Source organism: Nannochloropsis gaditana, assembly GCF_000240725.1.
Source record: "Nannochloropsis gaditana CCMP526 unplaced genomic scaffold scaffold579, whole genome shotgun sequence".
NCBI lineage: Eukaryota > Eustigmatophyceae > Eustigmatales > Monodopsidaceae > Microchloropsis > Microchloropsis gaditana.
The window spans coordinates 6109-6581 of NW_005803374.1; the positions used below are offsets into that span (position 1 = coordinate 6109).

The 473-nt window shown below is 54.3% G+C and overlaps 1 protein-coding gene across 1 annotated transcript; it reads left to right on the forward strand.

Moving 5' to 3' along the window:
* On the forward strand, nucleotides 1-473 carry NGA_0201400 (uncharacterized protein). Its single transcript, XM_005854225.1, has 2 exons — nucleotides 1-85; nucleotides 289-473. Exons 1-2 carry the CDS (start codon nucleotides 37-39, stop codon nucleotides 378-380), a joined length of 141 nt encoding a protein of 46 aa, XP_005854287.1. The 5' UTR covers nucleotides 1-36; the 3' UTR covers nucleotides 381-473.

The following is a 473-nucleotide window of genomic DNA, read 5'->3' on the forward strand; positions in this document are numbered from 1 at the left end:
CGGTCTGGAGTGTTTGACACCTACCTCAGAATTGGGATGTCTTTGTCACGTGCGGAGGGGATGGAGGATTGGCGCTTTGGCAATAGTAAGGAGTGGACAGGGCGGGGGGAGGCATAGAGTAGGAGAACCCCACATCAGGAGGAGGAGTACACAGAATATAAAGGGGAAGGAAGCAGCTAGAGACAGATTGGGGGAAGGAGTGGCCCTGGACTTGATACACGCAATCACCTTTCAGGAAAAATTCTCCCACATACTTCTCTTCCTCCCTTTGCGAATCTCCAACTACAGCCACTATGCCAACCCCTCTCTTTCACCCTTCTCTTCCACCACCACCACCTTTTCCTCCACCTCCCACGACCCCGGCGCCCTCTCCCACCTGAACGTGCATTTCCTGTCCCCTCAGCCTCTGGTCGCGTTCGACTAGCATAAGGATAAGGCCGGTCTCTGTGCCATCGTCTCTTTGGGTAACACCT

Bases quoted from the DNA above. Each gene is read 5' to 3' on its own strand.
- NGA_0201400 (XM_005854225.1), top strand. From the start codon at position 37: ATGTCTTTGTCACGTGCGGAGGGGATGGAGGATTGGCGCTTTGGCAAT. The intron at 86-288 runs GTAAGGAGTGGA...CTCCAACTACAG, and splicing joins GGATTGGCGCTTTGGCAATA to CCACTATGCCAACCCCTCTC.